This window comes from Rhea americana, unplaced genomic scaffold, assembly GCF_003343005.1.
Source record: "Rhea americana isolate MKP2758 unplaced genomic scaffold, rheAme1 scaffold_233, whole genome shotgun sequence".
NCBI classification, from domain to species: domain Eukaryota; kingdom Metazoa; phylum Chordata; class Aves; order Rheiformes; family Rheidae; genus Rhea; species Rhea americana.
Window position 1 is genome coordinate 917,057 of NW_028186350.1, and position 19,382 is coordinate 936,438.

Here is a 19,382-nt window from a genome sequence, read left to right on the forward strand (position 1 = left end):
GAGCGGCTGGCTTCGTGTCAGCGCGCCAGGTGATGATGGCGTTGAGTTATATTGACAAAACATCATGATGCACGCAGCRCAGTGACAGCATCGTTCTGCAGTTATTTGGTATGTCTCTGTGCTCTGTTTGATGAAGTGCTTCTCCTAGCTCTGGAAGGGTGCATACCACTTTTTATTATGCCTTATCCTTATTGCAGTCATGCCTGTGGACCAAGCAAGAATATAGCCTCGCTGTGGCAGGAAGCATAGAGCCATAAAGTAGCGGACTGGAGCTCAGTTAGAAATGGGTGTGTGTATGCTGTGCATGGTATGTATGTGAGTGCTTAAATGGAACTTTCTGTGTGCAAATGGAACTTGCTAGGTATTTCAAAACTACTTGAATCAGAATATATTGCTTGATTTCCTTATGCCTCTTTGCATTTTTTTTWAAAAAAATCCTATTAATAACAGGGCAGTTGCATGAAGGGGAGAACTGATCTCCTGTTCATGAGACACTTGATTACTTCTTATTTTCCCGGTTGCAGTTTAGGCCTGTGAGGCACATGAGAGAAATGGAGTGTGGAGAGGCAATGGCTTTTCTACATTAGTAGTATGCACAAACATAGACGTACTAGATACCAGGATAATGAGTACGCTGGGAGAGCTTAAATAAGGCAGATTCTTTGTTTTTCGCCTTGATATTATCTTGGTTCAGAGCATTGTTCGCAATTCATGAATGGAAGGTGCAGACTTTGACTTGCCACTTGAAGTTAGACTTGTTGCTGTAGGAATATAATTGAACTTTTACAGTGTTTTTGCTTTGGAGAAGGGACACAGGTGGTACAGCTTGTATTTTGTTGCTTCTTAACCGAGTCTGACAGGGTATCTCATACTTGCAGCATGGTTTGGCAGGAAGAGCTCATGTGGCCTTTCTTTTGGCAACGGCACAATATTCTGTTGCGTGGTGGGTATTATATTGCGGCACAGCAGCCTTTCATTAGTGGAGTCACAAGGGAATGCCAGCTATCCATCTTAGGTCCCTCTATTCATTTGCTAGATTTATTAATGTGCCTGCAGGAGGGCATGCACCATCAAGGAGGAGGGCTTTTTGCAGACACGGCCAACYGGAATACCACAGCACACTAGCCAATAATTGCAAATTTGGGAATGTTATACGTACTACCACTGCTTGTTAGGTATTGGGCACTGGGGAAATGACATTTGGCAGTGTTTGGTGGCAGACCTGACCTCTGCTCCTGCTGTGCAAAAGCAGCTGCTCTACCTTCTGTTTTGCAAGTGTTGTTATTTTCTCATCAGCCACCAYGGCAGGTACCTCACAAGCATGTGTTGTCCGTGACTAGAAACAAATGATCGCTTCCCTCCTAAATCCCAAAGCTCTCTGCTTTCTTTTTTTCCTTCAGACTGTGTACAAGAATGACTGTTACCGTTCTTTAGGCAAAGCAAGCTTAAAAGAATCATTATCAAGCAGATCTCTTTATAATTTCATGCCATTATTCTTGCATAGATACAGCAGTTTTTTTTTCTTTTTAATGGAAAGACAAATGGAGCTCAAATAGGGAGCCATTAGCCTGATATTTAGAGCCTCACTTGACATGCATAGACCCAAGTTGAGATATTAGCCCTCTATTTATAGATACAAGTGGCAAAGCTCCCACAGAGAACGAGGCAGTCCCATCTGCGTAGTGAGATGAAGTTTCTTGGGAAACTTGGTTGAAACTGGGCAAAGCAAGGATATGAGAGCATGTCACTCAAATAAGTAGAGGCTTTACCTCTAGAATATGGAGGCTCTTTTTTTCTCTCCTTGGTTTTGTCCAGAAATTCCTAGGTCTTCTAGAAGAGCTAGAAGACTTTTTTCTTCTTTTTTTTCTTGTCGTGTATTTCTGTTGCAAATTTAATCCAAATGAGCCTGTGTCTATTTCTTAGATTTTTCTAAATTTTTTTCCAAAGCAAAAAGATTTTGGAGGCAACCGCTGGGCAGACATTATAAATTGGAGGCATGTTATTTGATTGAGTTTGCTGGATCTGAAGGCTGCAAGAATTTTGCTTGGCTGCAASGCTGGTACTGAAGAAGGCAGTTGTTTAGCTATAGCCTAATAATATTCCCAGAGCATCATGGTAGCATTGCTAAATTGCTGCAGAATTAATGAATACGTAACGAAAATGTAAAGCATCATAAATTTGCATATTACTTGTATAGGATTTGGAAGTGGAGATAGAAACAACCTGATTTATGTAGTGAAACAGAGCAGCAGTCTCAGGATGACCAAGACAGCTACGCAGAATGGAGATGCTTGTGTAATGTAATGAAAAAGTAGGATCTTTAAAGGCATATAAAGTTTTACTGGAAGCTGGAGAAGCCTTGTAAAGCATTAGATTCTAGTTTCCAAGTAGTACTTGTTTTTTTTTTTTTTTTTTCTTTTTTTCTTTTTCTTTTTTTTAAGTTTAAGTTGCTTTTCAAGTAACTTTTGCCTTTTCACTGGAGAAATGATACAGGGAGATAATAGTGTGGATTTTTTTTTACTTGTTTAATTTAAGAACGTGATACTGATACCCCCAAAAGCCCTAATCTGTCATCAGGTGGTTTGCTCTGTAACTCYTTTGGAGTTGTCCCAGATCTCCGCTTGACTTATTGATATAAAATGTGAGATGTGAGAGGGATCATCACACTCTGAACTGCAAATATCTGCTATCTGCCATAAAGTCACCAAAAGGTTGACAAGGCAGAACTCAAGGTTGCCAAATTGTTAGTGCCTTGGCATCACCCATCATTTCTCTAGGTTTATCGCTGGGAGATGATGGTGCTTTGCCTTCCATACCTAAGCTGCTGTACAGGTTTTCTTCTTGCCACCACCGTCTTCTGCTTCTTTTAAACATTTCTTGTGTTCTGCATGCTTTCAGAAGACCCAAAAGTCTGGATTTTTTTCTGTTTGTATTGGTGATACTGAGATTGCTCAGACACAGCCGTTGAATGCCCTGATACCACTTTCTTAGGATTGCTCTGTAGACTCAAGTGCACTTTTCTGCAGTACATATATTGAGAATAAAAGGCAGCTACTCTTGCAAATTAGTGTGAAAGCACTGGAAAAAACTGTAGAATATTTTCTTTCCCCTGAGTAAAAAGCTATCCTTTTGCCTGTGGCATATACTTTTTAAAAATATATCTGTTACGCCGTAAAAAATTCTGAGGAGTTAAATCAGTCGTCTGCTGGTGCCTCTCTGCACTCATCTCAAGAGGTAAATCAGATGCCACACTGACAGAYGTATGTGTGTATGGTAAAACTTCAGTAAGCAAGCTTTGGTTTAAATGATTGGGAGGGGGAAATCATTCTGGGTGACAAGATGCACTTGCAGTAGTTTTCAATACACTGCTACAGGTGCCCAGGTATGTGATCACTTAAAAAACCCAAAATGCAAAAATAATACTTTGGAGAGCTGTAGTGCTATTTAAACAGGAATCTCAAAATGTTAATTTTTGTTTGCTGCTTGAGAAGGCTTTTATTAGAATCCGTTTCTGTTCAGAATGCAGGTCTTTGAAAACTTCGGCTGCTCTCTGTGTCTTGCTGAATGAAATAACTAATGTTTGGCTGTGAACCAAACCTCTAATAATCAAAGCGGAAACATGTCAGAGCAGAGCTTCTTCATATAGAGGCTAAGGTCAAGAAACCATCCTACTGCTGGTGCTTCAGCTGAAAATGTCATTTTATCCACAGGACTCGGGAGAGTGGTCGCAGTTGCTTATGGCAGAGATTTGTTCCGGGGAACAAAAAGAAAAAGTAATAAGATCGTGATACTACAGCTGGTTCCTTGCAACRGCTAAATATAGACAAAATAGCATGTAATGTGGAAAAAAAAAATGTTCACTCTGTTAACTGGGCTATATTTAGGTGTCGGATAAACAGATTTTTGCTTTTGACCCTCCCCCTCACGCCCCCAGAACAGCTTTATATGCTGTCTGCAAATGTCTTGGTTGTTCATGGCTTCTGCTCTTCACAAAAAAAGAAATTTGCAGTGGTAAGGAAAGGAGAGCTGTTACAACTGAAAATCTAAAAAGATGAACTTTTATGTGTATGGTCCCAGTGTTCACTCTTGTTCTTGCTGTGCAGTCCTTTGTTGCATCTATGTCCATAGGATGTTCCAGTTTGCAATGCAGTTACTACTTATTGCAAGTAACTACTTATACAGTTATTACTACTTAAAATACAGAAAAAMCCCCACTATGACTAAGGAGTATAAGCTAAATAATAAACACATTCTCTTACAGCTGCTGTATTTGATATCACTTGCGAGTTTTTACCTCGCAACAGGCTGTTTTCCCAGCAGTACTGTCAGTAGCAATTGCATGGTTACTCTGCTTGTTCGTCAGTGCATAAGTGTTTTTTTATTTTATTTTATTAAAAACAAATAGTGCAATATTCTGYCAGAAGAGATTAGGACAGGGAGTCCTCAGAGCTGCAACTGTTACTGTGTTTGAATAAAAAGGTTTCATATGCCCACATAAAAGACTTCTACCTTAGAGGTAGCCTAAGTGCAGTATGAAGTTATTTTATTAGTTTAATTTTTGCTTTTTACAGATATACTTGTGTTGTTCATATTTTTTTTTCCTTTTCCTTCTTTCTAACTTACAAAAAGTTGGGCAGCCTGGACATCCAGTGTACTATGCTAGAAGAAAGAAATTGTGAACAGCAGTGCGAGCTTTAGTCTGTTCCTGCATTGCAGACTTCGATCTAGTTGCTTTCAATGCTGATTAACCAGCACTTGTAAAGTCTTGATTTTTCTATCCCAGAGAGTGTTAGCTATAATTCCTTTATAAGAATAGGTACTCAGCAATTACGAGTTAGGTTTCATAGCTAATTAAATTGCAAACTATGAGACTGGGTCTTTAACAAAACATAAGACATGTAAAATTCCAATATCTCTCAAGCTCTCAATTGGTAGGCATTGATTTCCCTTCCTGCCCTTGTCCCAAGTTTCCATTTAAATAACACTGCTTAATACAGATACTGGTTAATGACAGATTTGTTTAGGATTCTTCTTTTTCTACTATCATGAGARGAGATTAGAAGCTCTAAAACTGATTTCATTGCTATTGGAAGTCCTAGGAAGGTGAGCAGCTGGCAGTTTTGAGTAGTTAAAATTTGGTCTGGTTTTTCGGTCTTTTTTCGTTTGGGGTTTTTTTTCATAGTCTAAAAGCTATGTGGAGCCCAACTTAATCCTTGGAAAGGATAGCTGGTCACTTGGGATTTCTGCTTAACTTCCAGCTGGATGCGCTGTGCATAATTGTCCAAAAAATGAAATTAGAGCACCTGCAGGTAGTAATTCTGCCTGTCATTTTTGTTCTCCATGACCTGGCAAGAGCCTCAACAGACTTCTCTTTATTGCTTTATAGCAGCAGAGCTGGAACTCAGGGCGATAGCTCCTCCAACCAGATTTTTGGTTGTGTTCTTGTTCTTGGATGCTGCTTTGATAGCACAGGACCTGACAGAAGTGCTCAACTCTTGGGCATTCACTGGACCTTGGAGACGGTGGTTTGGAGAACATCAGAGATGGAATGTCATTAGAACTTTAATTCCCTGATGATGGTCAGTTGAGAGAGATTTTTTTTAATGGTATTATGGTTTCAGTCAAAGCCAGTCACAGCATTTAATGAGAAATGATGTAACTGAGATTGGTTTAGATGAGTTTTCTATGTTTCCTCGTTCATTTGCCATATTTCTCAGGGTCCTGGAAGGGCTTTTTGCAGCACTAGCATCTCCTTAAGTGCTATTAGCTGCACAGTATAAGTGGTCTTACGCAGATGCCTCTGTGTATTTTTATTGTGGCAAAATCATCAGTATGGTTATGAAACTTGTTTATGTTGAAATTGTTGTTCATTGGATAAAGATTAAAAGAAATTCTAGCTTCTAACAAAATCACAAAAGACTTAAGATAATAGCRTTAACAGCTTTATGTTAATTCATTCTCTAACTTCCTCAGTAATTAATATGAAAATACTGATCATTGGGGCACACCTCAGTTATTGGAAGATGGCAGAGGTATGGTAGAAGACAAAAAAAATCTTTTGCCCCAGGGACCCAGGTTAAGCATGTTGAACTCTATTTAACCCTTTCCCACCACCTCTGTGTCCTTTGCAGTTTATTTCCTTGCCAACAAAGTAACACAAAGATTTCTCCKTACTAAAATACTCTGCAGCTGAACAGGATTTGTAACTATTGCTTATCCAAACAACCTGTTTTGTTTCCTTCAGTGCGTACAAAATTGTGTACAAACCTCAATTGAGCTTGAAGGGTCAAAAAATACTCTGTCTCTTCCTCCCCCCCCCCCCCCGAAAGGCACAATCTGCAGGTGCTGGAAAGGATTAAATATAAAAATAATCTGGTTTAATAATACAGAGATGTTGAAGCTCTGCAGACCACGTATGATTTACTTGACCTTTATAAATAGAACAGCATTGTATCTTTATTGCAAAAGACCCGTAAAGTGGCGTGCTGATTTATTGTTYGTCATATACAGCAGGTTTTAGATTTTATTCCTGGAGTGGAAAGGCAAATTGTCCAAGCAGGATTTGAACCGAATAGCACTGTACATACCAGCTTTCTCAGAGCACTGTTTCAGACTGGTCTCTTGTCTTTGGTTTCAACAAGAGTACTTGTATGAGTGTTTTACAGGCCCTTATCTAATCAGTGTAGGTTTTATCAAACACCAAGTAATRACTTCGTCCAAGGTGCCCTGTCTGYACCTAATGCAAACCAACACTGATACGTTTTGGTATCACAAAAAACACTCAGGACTAGATGCTCAGGACAACGAACATTGGGGCCACAGGTCCAACTTCAAAGCTGCGCTTGTCCTCTGGAGGTCCCMTCTAACTTACGCTATTTTTTGATTCTGAGATTATTTATGCTTTTTGTTTGGATTTATTTTACAAAACTGGCAGATTCCATATCGCTGAAATGAGCTACGAAGTTGCTGTGGCTCACGCTTCTGCCTTCCCCGGGAGGAATTTATTAAACGTGTTGAGGGCCTTGTAAAATTTGTCACCAACTACTAAAACTGTACAGAGAAAGAAAAACAGGGGAAGTCAAATCCTAACATCTCTTTTAGCATCATTTTAGGAGCAACATCTGTCTTAAAGAACACCAGGATTAAAGATGAATAAATAATTGGTAATTTTACTGTAAACAAGCAAGCAGAACCGAGTAGTTACTTTAGATGCAAGAGGTGGATCTCTCGTGTTTCATAATGGACAGGCTTCAAGAGTCATCATTTTTAGAGTCTCATGGGGAAGAAGGTAAAATCCAAGTGTTTTTCCAAAGTTCTGGCTGTGTGTCATCGCTAGCTAAAAGAGTTTGTAGGTGAATAGAGGAGTTTCATTTAAGACAGGTGAATCTTGCATGACACAGTGGGTGACCTACGTGGTTGGTGGGTGAGAGTAAATAATCTGAAGTCCATTGAAAATAAAAGATGGTTCAGACTTTCCATAAAAGAAGGCATACAAGTACTGGTCTCTGGCAAGGGAACAATAATATCTCTTTCTTTCAGATGCCGTGCTTAGAGATCGGCTGCTTTTTCTTGGTATTGTCATGGAGTTTTCTCTCTAGCTCTGGCTGCTGTTGATGTCTGCTGGCAGAGGGGAGATAATAGACTGAATATAGATTAAAAAAAATACTGCAGTGAAAGTTGCGCTRTTTGTTCACTCGCTACAAAGATTTGTATGTTTTTGTTCTGTAAACTCTCTAAAGGGAGAGAAGGTATGTGTGTTCTTTTCTTTTTTCTTTTTTTTTAGGAGTTTCAGCGTCAATTACTTCAATTTTTCATTGATTTAACACATGCAGGGGTTGATCTCTCTGCTGGTGAATATGTGATGTATTAATTTATAGACAAACAGCTTGTGTTTGCTTTTGACTTTGAGGCAAAGAAGTGCCAGAGCATCTTTAAAAAATGCAGTTAAATGTCTTTGGTATTAAGTAATACTTCTTTAGGTCAGAGTTAAACTGGATTTAAAATTATTTCTGCTTACTCTAGGAGTTCCTGTTTCCTATTAAAAAAAAAAAAAAAGCCTTTTAGCATGCATGCTTTTTGCTTTTGTTTTCTCTCTCTTTCTATTTATTCTTGTAAATATTTCCTAAATTTAGGGTGTGAATTTTGGGTGGAGGGGCAGGGAGGGACCTCAAAACATGGCAGGATTGTAGTGGTGCTGCCCAAAACCAAAACAAACACTGCATACAAAACACCATACAATATTTGGGATGGAAGAAGCTCTAAGGGAACCACCTGTGCCACCTGTAAAAGAGGATTGTGTCGTTTTTATAATAACTGTAATGCACTGATTTACTGTTCTTGTGAGGGTGGTTTTTTTTTCCCCCGCTTTTCCACCACATCTAATACAAGTACCTCTGCTACTTCCTTTTTCTTCTTCTACTCTTCTGTGTTAACCCTTGAGGGCTCTTCTGGCTCTTTCTAGCTCGTCTTTGAAACCTTCTAGGTCCTCCTTCAGACCTTCAGCTTCTGGCCTGCAGCTCTAGCTTTCTGCTCAAGGAAGATGATCCAGAGTAAATGCAATGGGAACAACCATTTCCCATTTGGAAAATGGGGAGAGCAAGAGAAAAGGAAAGGATGTTTGAAAGTAGAGTAAATATCGTAATGCAAGAAAAAGAAAATATGGTGTAAATTAGGCATATGAGCCAACTTACTCTTTTGGTTATTTGATGCAGATAAAGGTAATTTAATTCTGTGCCGTATTACGGCTTATCTCCTCTGTCATGGTTCTCAGCCTTGAGCTGTTTCCTTTTTCCTGTGCCCCTGTTTAGAGCCTTCCTCTAAATAAATGGCTTTCTGTGAAGTCCTTGAGTGACTGACTGGCACTCTTCATAGAAATAGTATAAATAATAGTAAGAATAGTAATAATGAAGAGTGGGGGCACTGATAATTGCCCACAGCTGCAGCGTATGTTGCAAACATATACACGAACGGTTCAATCTACCATATGTCACACTTTAGAAATGTTTTGGGAGAAACATATATAGCTGAGTTCTTGCGGGAATGTTGAAGCAGGGGAAACTGATGGCCAAGTGCCATCTCCTGATACGACATTCTAGATCCAGAGCACCACGTATATTGCTGTGCTAGTTATCTGGGCCCTCACACTTGAGATTGTGYGAGGTGGCCAGCCCAGAGGCTTGAGGATTAAATCCTTAATCCTTCACACACCTTTTGAAAGTGTTTTGAGTTCCTCTTGGTAGGATTCAGGTCAACTCTTGATCCGTTCTCTAACACGTGATTTTTGCACTTTCAGATCTTTGTTGCTTTATGCATTCACACGTTTGCTTACCAGCAGATCAGTATGCACCTGTCTTGTGTTCTGTGTGTGGTGCTTGTATTATCATAATCCACGTTCACCCACAGTCTTTGTTTTAGCAGCGTTTGAAAAGAGAATTCCCCGCATCCCCTGATTTTGTAGTGACATCACGTGATAGCGTAGCATGAAGCTACAGCTCCGCTTCATGCACCCTGTCTTTGAGAAGAGAGCCTTGTTTCTGCGGAAACTGTCTCATGATGGCAAATGTGCATGCTTTCCGTCACTCAAGGCTTAACAATGAATCTTGAGCATTCCTGTTCTATTAAAGGAATTACTKTCTTGGCTTGCTACAGGAGCAATGCTCTTGTCTCTCTTTGAAATGGTCCAGTTCATAAAGAGGAGAGATCTGGCAAGCTTTTGCTCAGGAATAACTCGATATCTTTCACACAAGGGTTATGGCTTGCCCTCTTGCAAAGCAGCAGTACTAGCAGGATATGGTTCTCCAAAATATACTCAAAAGAATCATTTCCCCGGTGAGCCTGCTGTTCCTCAGCTTTACCTTGGCAGTAAGCTTGTGTTGCTCTGTCCTCCTTTTACCTTAATATGTGTCCRTTTTTATCAGTGTTCCCTGAATACAAGTGGTGCCATAAAACATCAGGTTGCTGGTATGCTGGTTGTACAAAAATACCTTGCTGTTTGTAGGAAGTATGGTGTTTTTCCTGTTAATATCCTCTCAGGCTGAAATTCCTAGAAACCTTCAAATCCTATAGAGGACAGTTATTTCAATCCAAGAAGGGCTATTCCCCAAAGCTTTTAAAAYTGCATAATCTTTTCCTTGCCTACCTTTCAGTTCTCTTCTGATGTGATATTTGTCACTTACTCTTCAGAATTATTCTTTTGAATTCTTTTGTACCTGCATTCCTACTTGGACTGTAATATTGCAACCCCCATTGCTAATTGAACTCTTGACTTGGGAATTTAATGGGATTGCGAGAAACATGATGTCAGCTGTAAGCGGAACATGATCTTAGCACTTGTCTAATATGCAGCTATTTGAAGAAATCCCTCTGCAGATGGCTGTAGAAGAAATAGRTGGATAGGATATCATAGATTTCAGGTATCTCTATAGTCTTTAACCAGTGTACGTAGGAGTTTGGAAAACTGAATCTCCAGCATATCTCCTTTTTGCCTTCTAATCAATTAGAGGATCTGAGACTTCATGGAGGCTCACCTCTGAGGCTGCAGGTTTCCAAGCATAGGACCATGTTGGCTTTTAAGGAAAATTTGCTTCTCTGAAGTTAATCACCTTATGCTTCTCTCATGTTTGCTTTATAGCTAGGCGTTCTGGCCACGGCTGTGAGGCCCTGATCCCGCCTGTAGCACGCCTCAATGAAGAGAACACCTTAGTCCGTCCCTCTGCTCCAGACCTGTGCGTCGTGTTTCTATATTGCTTTATGGACTAGATGGATTTTGCTTTTGGTTACGTCAAAGGCAGAAGTACAAATAATGGCCTGGGATTCTTAATAGACTTACTAAAACAAGATTAGTGCAAAAGTACATCTGAACAGAAAGCATTTTATATGAGGCAATGCTGTCTGGATAGTCTTCAAAGCTCAGCAGGATAGAGACCATCAATACACAGGCAGCGGGAATAAGAATTAGAAGATAATATTCCAAATATGACAATCTCTCCCTGATCTGGCCGGATAGAAACAGTCAGTGGCACCTTCCTGCTAGGAGTCCCAGCCTTGCTGCTTTTCTTTCTGCTATAGTTCTTCTTTCTCTGTTTAAATTTTATCAAGTTGTATGACTTGGTATTTAGGCTGCTTAGAGTTCTCTATTGTTTGGCCGGAGGTGCTTGCCCAGCAAATCTGGTTTGTTATTAGACTAGACGTAGTCTGCAAGATGGTCCTTTTACTGACTCTTAAAGAAGCAAGAAGTATTTCTCCCTAAGATCCCTAGAAATATTCAAAAACTTGGGATTCTTCATATTGCAGTCTGCTGTTGTACACCTATAGTGTTTGAACCGGGACTTCTCCAGGCAGCACCAGTAAAGCGGAAGGACCAAAGCAACTTCTGCACTGACAGTGACATCCATCGGAAGGGTTAGCTGAATCGTATGAATTGACTGTTGAATCTCTGATCTTCTTTCGTAAGTCACATCTGTGAAATCACATCCTAAAGTTACACTGGAGGCAACTTTATACTTACGCTATCATGACAGTGTTCTCTTCTCGTGCTCTTATGCCGACGAGGAGCAAAGTGCTTTTGCAGAAGACATTCATTTTGCCTAGGCAACAGCACATTTAGAAAAGATCACAAAATGTTTGTAGCCTCTAATCCAAGAGACAAGAATGAGCTGTCTCTGCTCAGAGGAGCTCTAATTGGATTTCTGCATCTATTTAAATTAGGTTATCATCCAGTTGGCAGATTTCCTGCTTATTCCACCAGGGTGAAGTCCATCTCTGTAACTGCTATCAGTAACTTTCTTCTCCAGGGCATCTGAATGCAGTTCTCTGTCCACATGTTCATTTATCACTTTGAAGTGATGCAGGCCTCAAAATACGCTAATAAACTTTGGAGAACTGTTCTTAGGTGCCATTTAGCTGGACTCCTTATACTTGCCTCCGGTCAGGGTTTACTGCTTGGGAACTGCCAAGTGTACGTGGATAATTGACTAACTGATGAAGAAACTCTTGCCTTAAAATAGACGTTTCTTTTTAAGATATATTACTGTGGCCTTCAATATGCGTTGTCTCTCTCTCCGCTACCCAATCTTTATAACAGAACCCTGCAGGTAGAAATGGAGAGTTCAGATGGTACCCTCGGCATCATGACATATGGGTGCATATATATTTTTTTTCTTATATTTTCATTAGCTTGAAAAACCTCCAGCTTGGTCAGACTGGCTGTACATGTTGAACGTGGCAACATGACAAAAAAAAGTTCCCCCCCCCCCCCAGGCATGTGGTTGCCTCTTGGAGAGGTCCCGTTCCTCCTTTGCCATGACCTTGCTATGTGCTTTGGCCTATAATTAACTGGCCAAAGCTTATGCATCAGGGCACTGTTTGCTTCAGCTAATCGAGTCACTGATATATCCTGTTCCAGGGTATCGGCAGTGGCTTCCCAATGTAGCTCCTGTAGGAGTTCCTCGGAGGTGCCAGATAATTTCAGAGCAGGCAAATTCTGCTGGCAACAGCCAACTTTTCCTTAATGAGCGTGCCAACATTTCCGGTATCTAAAGCTTTATTTTATTTTTATTTATTTTTTTTTGTAGACTGCAAAATACTAACCTAGAAAAAAGTGATAAATTAAAATCTGTGGGGTGAGACACGTCAAAATATGAGTTAACAACACCCCCACCCCTGACGCTTGCTTACAGTGTTTTTTGTGCTGACAACATTTTGCAGGGTAGGTGAAAGGAGAGTTTAACTTTTTTCTTAAATTAGTTCACATTTTAAATGTTGATGCTAAAATATGATGATCTATAGGGTAAATGAACCATGGTTTTTTTACTGATATATTTAGAAATCCGAACTAGAGCTGTCTGTCAGCACGTTTGCTACACAGCTCCTCTATTCCTGTAACTAAAGGTCGTATTTAAGTAGGCAAGGTTTTAGGTTTAGATGAGGGCACAGTTGATTTTCCTGTTGCTTGTGTCTTTAATCAAAATGTCAGTTTAAAAAATTTCAGTGTGCAGTTCTAAAGAACATATTCTTCCCCCAGCTATGAAGCAACAGTCTGCACTGAAGATGTTTAAGGTCCTGCCCAGATTTTTTTTATTTTTTCCCCTCTTGAAATTTGAAGCCAAACACACTGTGGGTTGTATGCTGTGGAAAAAGCAAGCACTGGGTAGAAAATCATCAAGCATATTAAAAGGCCGTTCTTATTCAGTCCAGGACTTGAACCCTACTCTGTTTCCAGTTAATGGGATCAGAATAACTCTCAGGAGTTATATTTAAAATTCCCTTTAAGAGGTATTTAAAGCAGACTTTATCCATAGCCAAAATAAATGGATAACGTAGAGTCATCAGCTATTAATGACGTTACAACCCAAACCAGACCATGGTTTTGCTGATGAGCTAGAAGAAGAGAAGAAAGTTCCTAACTGGTAACTCTGACCTCTGGAGGAATACTGATATGGAAGCTCCCCCAAAATGTAGTGTTTCGGGGTAAATTTCTACAAATATACTTGCTGGATGTAGTTAGTGGAGAGGTGCAAAGGATATACGTTGAGTGTATTTAATTTAATTTGGATTTTTACAGCATTGAGGAACTATCACCAGGCAGATGCTGCTGACTGTAATAGTTCTGAGCAATATTTACAATATCAGCAAATAATGAGCTCTCCTCTCTGAGGGAGCTGCACTTTTACTACTTGGAAGTTCAGTCCTGGCAGTAAGCACTGTGTGTCTACTTGGTTGAACTTCTGTAGATCTTTCCCTCCAAAACGTAGTGCATTAGGTCATTTGTAGCAGTTTGAATATCCTTGGTGCCTGAGGCTCTAGAATAAATGTATTTTTCTCACGTGAGTATTGAGCATAAAAGTTTGTATTGAAAAATGGTTTTCTTTTCTCTAAAAAAAAAAAAAAAAAAAGTTTTAGAGGAATAGCTGAAGAAATTCTGTTCTTGTGGACTTTTTCCTCTCTGCTGTTAAGTGAGTACTTTTTTGCATAGACATTTTCCAGCCTTATTTGCTTGGTATACTGCTTTTTGGTTTTGTTCCAGTAGGCTATCTCCACAGCCTGGTAGCTCAAAGTGGTTTCAGTATGTAGCTGCAATGTTACAGTTGTGAACAGCAGGAAATTCAGATCTCTTCCCAAATGTTCTGTTAGTGTTTCCTATACTGAACTCCAGACTTTTTTTTTTTTTTTTTTTTTCTTGGTCCACCTTTGCTAAATCAACTGTTCCCAGTAGTCTGTTCCCTGGAGAACTGTAGCCGTGTAGCTGCTATAGCTCCTTTTTGACGTAAGGTTTGTGCAAGGCCCATTGCAAACTGCTGCTCTACCAATGCAATAYGTTGCAGAAATCTAAAGCCCTTCTTGCAAACTTCCCTAGATCTATATTGCAGTATTTTTTTCCGTCTGKACATGTGTTATTCCTTTTGTTAAAGTCAGCAGGCAGCATTTCTGATGTAGAAGTAARACCTTTTGGGATGAAGATTAATCCTTTATTCTAATATTTATTGTATGCGCCTGAAGGTACAAATCTAGCATAGGGTGGGTGGGTTTTATTTTTTGGTGCTTTGAGTTAAGAGGTTGTGATTACCTTYAACTTTGCTCTTATAAAATGTAAACTGCAGAGTAACAATCTGTAAAAAAGGGTTTTGTATATGACTGCGTACGCTGCAAACTACTACAGCAGTAACTTTGCTTCTGATCTAGGGCTGCATAACACCTCCAACTGTTTTATTGCATCTGCTATAAAACAAGATTTTTTATTTTCTGCATTCATGCATATTTGAGTAGCCAGCAGATGTTAGCAACAGGGCTTTCATCAAAATGCTGGGCCGGATTCTGCGTTTCACTGTGGCCGCAGCAATAAAGTAAACCTTAATACGAGCCTTTCCTGGCACAGCTTCTGTGCTGAGCTCCTACCTGGGAAATGTGGCTGAATATTTTTGAGGCATTTTGCTGCTCATGCTGTTGTACTTGCTTGCTGGCGTAGTTAGTGGCCAACATAGATCCACTGGGTTTGATTTGGCTGGAGGACAGGACCAGCCCATCGTAAAGGATTAGGAGGTGCACATGTAATTTAACATGCATTTATGTCCTTTCCCTCTAAGGAGCTTCTCTCTTGCAGCCGGTAATATAGGTTTTTCTGAATTAGGAARAGTTTTCCAAAAATAAGGTGCTTTTTGCATGTCTTATATGAATTAACTTGTACCTACTGGTGCCATATTCGTTACCTTAATGGACCTAAGCCAATTTGGTGATGGCTTACTGCTAGGTTCCCCACCTCTGGAGAGTTCCCCACCTGATTTCTGTTCTGAATGACCGTCCACATGCTTAAGTAAATATTCATGAAAATGCGCTGTCCTTGAGAAGAAAATAGTGTTGCCTTATTTTATTTGCAGGTCATCTCCTTTAGAGACTTGAATTGGAAAATACAAAATAAACCCCCTTAAAAATCAGAAGGACTAACAAAATGAAATGACTATCTTGTTTGAATGACTTCCTTCTGATGGCGTGAGTGTGACCGTTTTCAGTGCTTTTTGTATTGAAAAGCAGACGCATGTATAAATGTGTCTGGRATAGATGCCATTTACCTGAAATATTTTTGTGTGAATTACTGAAGGAAAACTGTTTAATAAAATCTAGAAGAAGCTGTAGGACTGTACTTTGCCAAGCATGTGGGAATGGTAATCTACATTGCATGAATAATTTTTTTGTATTATTAGCCTGAYGAATACTCTCTCTTCCACGGAGCAATAGAGTTAATCTTACTGTAGCTATGACRATGTATTTTTAGTATCAACTAATTTTCGAAGAGTTCAAGCTAAGCTTGTTCTTTTTTTCTTTTTTAAGACAGATGGAAAATTTACTGATGAAAAGGTTTTTCGGCTTTACGCTACAAAACGTACTATAGCATGATGTGAATACAGTYGTAAACGCAGAGCTCATTCACAAGGTGTTTGTTCCTACAACGAGACACTGCTTATGAGCATCTGGAGGTGCTCCATTTGTATTTGAAGTCCCATTATTGAAGGAGAGCTGGTTAAAGCAATACTTTTTTTTTTTTTCTTTCTTTCTTTAATGTTCAGATGTGGCGGAGTTATTATCCAGACTRTTCTATGGAGCTATCTAATTTGAATAGGCTGGGTTTTGCCAGAGAAAGCATGTTATCGATGTTGTGGCTGGCATGCTTTTCATCTTAATGGTTGTGTTTTATTATTGACATTAAAAAGGGGTTGAATGACTTAGTGAGCACCAGAGCTTTAATCTCTGCCAGACCTCTGTGTTGAAGGATCGAGGCTTTTTATGCTGTGAGTCTCTTAGTTCAGAGGTCCTCTTAGAAGAATAATATTGAACTCTCAGGTTCATACAGTTTGCTGCCGTCATGGATGTATGTTCTGCTGCTTTTACCCCCAAATGAACTTCCARTGGGTTTTTCTTAGCCTCTGTGCTGATCCGTCTCCATCAACCAGGCCAAGTTTTCTGGATGCCTTCAAATTCTTCATTGCGCTCGGTTCCTCCAAAAAAACCTTTTATTTTTGTTATTGTTGGCCTCTAAAATAACGGAGGAGGTCCAACCTCAACCATCTCTGAATTCCCTCCAGTCTCTTGTGGATGTTTTATAAACACGCTGCTGGAAAGACTGACCTTATTTTTATCAAGGAGAAAGTCTCATTTTTGAGGCTTGGAATGAAAGAAATGGCTGAACCCACAGCACTGCTTGATGTGACTAATGTGAAAGCTTTTATTATGTCTTCTCCTTTGGCATGCAGTTGGAGTAATGCTAATAATTAGAGCCTTTGTCATGAGGGTTTTGGGGACCTGTGGGGGTGGCTAGGGCTGAAAGAGCAGTATTTAGTCAAGTTTTAGCCTAGAAAGACTCCAGTCTCACTGTGGCAGAGAAGAACCAACGAGCAGGGAGAGCAGGTTATCTGTCATCTGGTCAACCTTATACATTACCAGCCTTTTATTACCAAAGGCGAGAACAGCATCGGCTTTTCTGATGGCTTTTATTTGCTTGCAGTAGGAATGGGAATGACACTACGTGAAGTCAGATAAGGTTTCACAGGAGCAAATGTTTTCAAAGCAGTCTTTTTTTTTTTTTTTTTTTAACTTACAAATGGTACTGAAAAGTGGCCTGCTTCACATCCTGCACTTCAGTAGGTCAGTACTAATGGATGTTGTTGTGAAGTCGTATGTTTTATTGTAATAATCCTAAAACAATCACAAACATAAAAATCCTAAATGTTAAAGAACTAAATTGGTGCTGTACATAACCTTGAGGTATACTTTAAGCGCTGTAAAACAGAATATCCCTAAAGCTTACTTTTTTTTGGACTTCTGAAGCCCCAGTTTGGCTATCTTTCAGAAGAGCATGATTCACTAACATTATCTTAAAAAAAAAAACTTAATTCTCTGTATTATTTCAACAAGATAAAACTCATTCCAGTGCCTGAGTTCTGCAGGTTGCAGTCGTCCACACGGGCTATGTCCACGTTAGCAATTTGTTCAGCCCACTGAAGTGGATCCATAGAGTGAGAAGCTAAGTGCTGAGGACCTGATGTCCACTCTGGATGTGTTACAGGGCTTTTAGCTTGGTCTAGGTCTAGTCCGATCCTACGGATCGAACACGTGCTAGTGTTTGAAGCCGAAAGCTGGTTCAGGAGGGATAGCTGGGAGTTGTACCTCAAACTCGTTCCTAGTGTGCATCTACTTGTGTCTGCTGAGTGCAGACCAGCTGGTGGCAAAGCCTTCTCCATGAGCACATACAGTGAGGTGTTAGTGCAAACAAATCTTCCCAACTGTGCTAAAGGTTGCCTTGCTCCTTAGATGCTCCTYGTGTGTTTTTTAATTTAGCTGCTTATAACAATAGTTTTTGGGGTTTTGTGTTGAATTATCATGCGATGGTATCTCTGGAAACTCCTTAAATTCCACCTCCGGAAAGTAAAAGCCAAGCAAACTTACGGGGAGAAGCTGTGTGCTTTTGTATTCCCACAAATTCAAAGTTTTAAAGGTATCGTACAGAGATGGCTCAGTAGCAAACGTATCATTTGGAAGTGATTTTCCTTTCTAATTATCCTATTTAAGCCCTGGTTTGTAGGCATTTAGTATCCTCAGCTGTTCGTTTGCACAAAGTTGCTTTGGGAGGCTTTTTTAAAATACGTATCATAATGTTGTAGTTATGCTGCATTAGCAGGTAGATTAAGTTGGACTTGACGATCTGAAGGGAATATTCAAGGGTTTGTTCAGCATATTGACTAGCGTGTCAGGTCTTAGCAGTAGTACCTGAGTGTGTCACAGCGTGTGGGGAGCRCTGTAGTGATACGAATTGACAAAATCTCAGAAAAATCAGGAAAAACACCTAAATGGTTTGATTCTTCCTTTTGTAAGATTACACTTGCAGAGGCGGTTCTGGAGAAAGCRGGTTATGCTGCATCTCCATTTGCATAGTCCCCCAGAGAAAGCTAGAAGGGCACCTCTATTTTCTGTTTTCAGATACAGCTATTTCCCTCCTAAACTCTTCTAAAAGTGGAGAACTTGAGACTTCTAACACAGTTGCATTCAAAACCAAAACTACTTGCATAATTTTTTGCAAACAAGTAAAATTTTTTTGAATATTCCACTAATGAGCAGTCAAAGGAATGAATGGTGGTGCTATTTTTGCAATGATGGTGTCTCCTCTGAGTCTCACTGCCTTTGGAGTTTGATTAACACRATATGTGAGGGCATTCTTTGAGTATCTCCTGCTTTTATATTTCCCATTCTCTATCATTTAATAGAAAATTCAGTCAACTAAGTAAAAGCTTTAAATTTTTATTTCCTTTCAGTTCTGTATGTGGAAGATATTTCAGGTWGCTGTCTTAGTCTTTGAAGTTATCATAGACAGGAAACTCATAGCTAAAAGAATCTTGCAATCACATGGAATCTACTCTTTAATTAAAACTTGACCTATCTAAAACTTATTTACAATTTTTTTTGTTTAGTCTTTTATAGTTGACTTTCATCATATTTTGGGGAAAAACCCTGGAGTTTTTGCAAAAAAATGCAGACACACTGGAACACTGCAGTTGTACTAAACTTCGCATGCTGCTAATGAGCTCAGTTGATGGACATGTTAATAAATCTTGCCTTTCTTGTTKTAGATCCAAGGAACTAATAAAGGAAGCAATCCTTGACAACGACTTCATGAAGAATCTGGAACTGTCACAGATCCAGGAGATTGTGGATTGTATGTATCCGGTGGAGTATGGCAAAGACAGCTGCATCATCAAAGAAGGAGATGTGGGGTCCCTGGTGTATGTCATGGAAGGTACGCTTTAAAATGCTAGTATTTAACATTACTCTGTTTTGTTTTTTCACCGCATAGAGACTAAAACATGAAGGAGGAAACATTACTTCAACGAAAGAGATTA

The 19,382-nt window shown here is 39.6% G+C and overlaps 1 protein-coding gene across 1 annotated transcript in view; it reads left to right on the forward strand.

Annotated features, from left to right (window-relative positions):
- Window positions 1-19,116: 19,116 nt before the first annotated feature.
- PRKG1 (protein kinase cGMP-dependent 1) overlaps window positions 19,117-19,382 on the forward strand; it is a 377,911-nt gene continuing 377,645 nt past the window's right edge. Inside the window, exon 1 of the mRNA XM_085306160.1 lies at window positions 19,117-19,279. Within this exon, the coding sequence (XP_085162286.1) occupies window positions 19,156-19,279 (124 nt within the window). The 5' untranslated portion in view covers window positions 19,117-19,155. The remainder of the gene's footprint in view (window positions 19,280-19,382) is intronic.